Raw genomic sequence first — 1,855 nt, 5'->3', positions numbered from 1 at the left:
CACAAAGACGGGAACTGTTCAACAAAACATCATCACAAAGACGGGAACTGTTCAACAAAACATCATCACAAAGACGGGAACTGTTCAACAAAACAACATCATCACAAAGACGGGAACTGTTCAACAAAACAACAGCATCACAAAGACGGGAACTGTTCAACGAAACATCATCGCAAAGACGGGGTGTGAAAGTGAAGAAATCAAAAACGCGTGTTGTGATAAAAAAAACCTTAGATAACTTAACGTGTTATAAAACACTTCTTGCTTGTTAAAAGTTAAGTTTGATATGTATAAATAATATTTGAAATTAATTAGCTTTAGCTATACAGATGAAATATTTAAGAAGTGTTTTACTTGACGAGTATAACCGTATTTCGTAGTAGCACTCCCCCCCTCACATTCTTTTTGAATGGAAATGTATTGTGATTAAATATGAAGATGCCCCCCCCCCCCCCACTCTCCAATGGCTCAGCGGTAGGTTTGATGGCTTATAACTCTAAAAAGGAAACCGACTGGGCACAGTACAGAGAGCCCATTGTGTTGCTTTGTGCTTAAATAAAATTAATATGAAGATATATTACTGTAAATTTCTGTTTTTGTAATTTGATTCCAAAGTGAATTAATCGGACATAAACACTTCATTTCTTTTATATGATGATTCTTTCTTTCTTTCTTTGATTTTAAAGAAACGATTGACAAAAAGGGATCCGAGCCCTTACAGCAGGTCCTTTCTGAAATGGGAGGTTGGCCCGTTGTGGAAGGAGAATTATGGGATGGATCGAACTTCGATTGGTTGGAGACTCTTTTCAAGTTCCGTAAGCATGGATACAGCCACGACATTCTGCTGGATTTGTCTGTCACTCCGGACTATAGGAACAACAGCCATCATATCGTTGATGTAAGTGTCGCTATCGCAGTTCTTCGTGTTTGATTTCATAATAAGTTGAGCCTTAAGTAACGAAGAGTATTTTATCGCCAAGAGTTATTAATGTTTACAAGCCTCGTCTGGCCTTGTATCGCCTAGTGGTTAGCACGTCGGCCTGCAAATCAGAAGGTTCGAGTCGCGATAGCCTGATGAATACGTTCCGCACTTTTAAGTTATGAGAGCGTTATAACTGTGACAGCCAATCTCGCTATTCAGTTGACAGTAGCCGCATAGGCGGCAAGCGCTACTGATTGGTTTCCATCCCTCTGGTTAGCAGCTCCAAATTATAATGGCTGTATCTGAACTTAGAGTTTCTGACCTGTTCATTTAACTGGTAAGAGCTGACAATATCGAAGACGCTCGTGTATTTCTATTAAATTAGGGTCTCCCTATGGGACAGCGATAAGTTTACAGACTTATAACGCCAAAATCCAGGATTCGATTCAGTGTTCTCACTAAGCTGCGCAGCCGCACAACAGCCAATCAAGTGCCGCGCACATCCTCAGTAATGGTGAGGAGTATCAACACGTTGACGGTCTTAATGACCCTGGCAATCGATAGGCCTAAAGCCCAGATAACCAACTGGTAACATTGCAAAGTGGCCTAATGATCCAATAGTGTTGATGGTCTAAAAATACCCCCCGCCCCAAAAAAAGAAAGAAAAAAACTGTTAGTGCACATTGCCTTGCACATGAAAAAGTTCATTCCGCACATGGATTGAACAAATTAGAGGGAACATTGGTTCGATTTCCTGCGGTGAACACAGGAGATAGCCTAATGTGGCTTTGTTCCAAAATTGTTTGTTTTGTAATTAAGCACAAAGCTACACAATGGGCTATCTGTGCTCTGCCCACCACGGGTATCGAAACCCGGATTCTAGCGTTGTAAGTCCGCAGACGTGGAGGCCCGGCATGGCCAGGTGGATAAGGC

At 41.5% G+C, this 1,855-nt stretch overlaps 1 protein-coding gene across 1 annotated transcript in view; it reads left to right on the top strand.

Annotated features, from left to right (window-relative positions):
- The first annotated feature begins 692 nt into the window (after window positions 1-692).
- Window positions 693-1,855, top strand: part of LOC106467765 (membrane metallo-endopeptidase-like 1) — a 27,056-nt gene continuing 25,893 nt past the window's right edge. Inside the window, exon 1 of the mRNA XM_022395961.1 lies at window positions 693-898. Within this exon, the coding sequence (XP_022251669.1) occupies window positions 737-898 (162 nt within the window). The 5' untranslated portion in view covers window positions 693-736. The remainder of the gene's footprint in view (window positions 899-1,855) is intronic.

The sequence above is a fragment of the Limulus polyphemus genome, unplaced genomic scaffold (genome assembly GCF_000517525.1).
Source record: "Limulus polyphemus unplaced genomic scaffold, Limulus_polyphemus-2.1.2 Scaffold2733, whole genome shotgun sequence".
In the NCBI taxonomy this organism is placed as follows: domain Eukaryota; kingdom Metazoa; phylum Arthropoda; class Merostomata; order Xiphosura; family Limulidae; genus Limulus; species Limulus polyphemus.
Note: the sequence above shows the minus strand (reverse complement) of the source record. Positions and strands in the feature narration are given on the sequence as shown.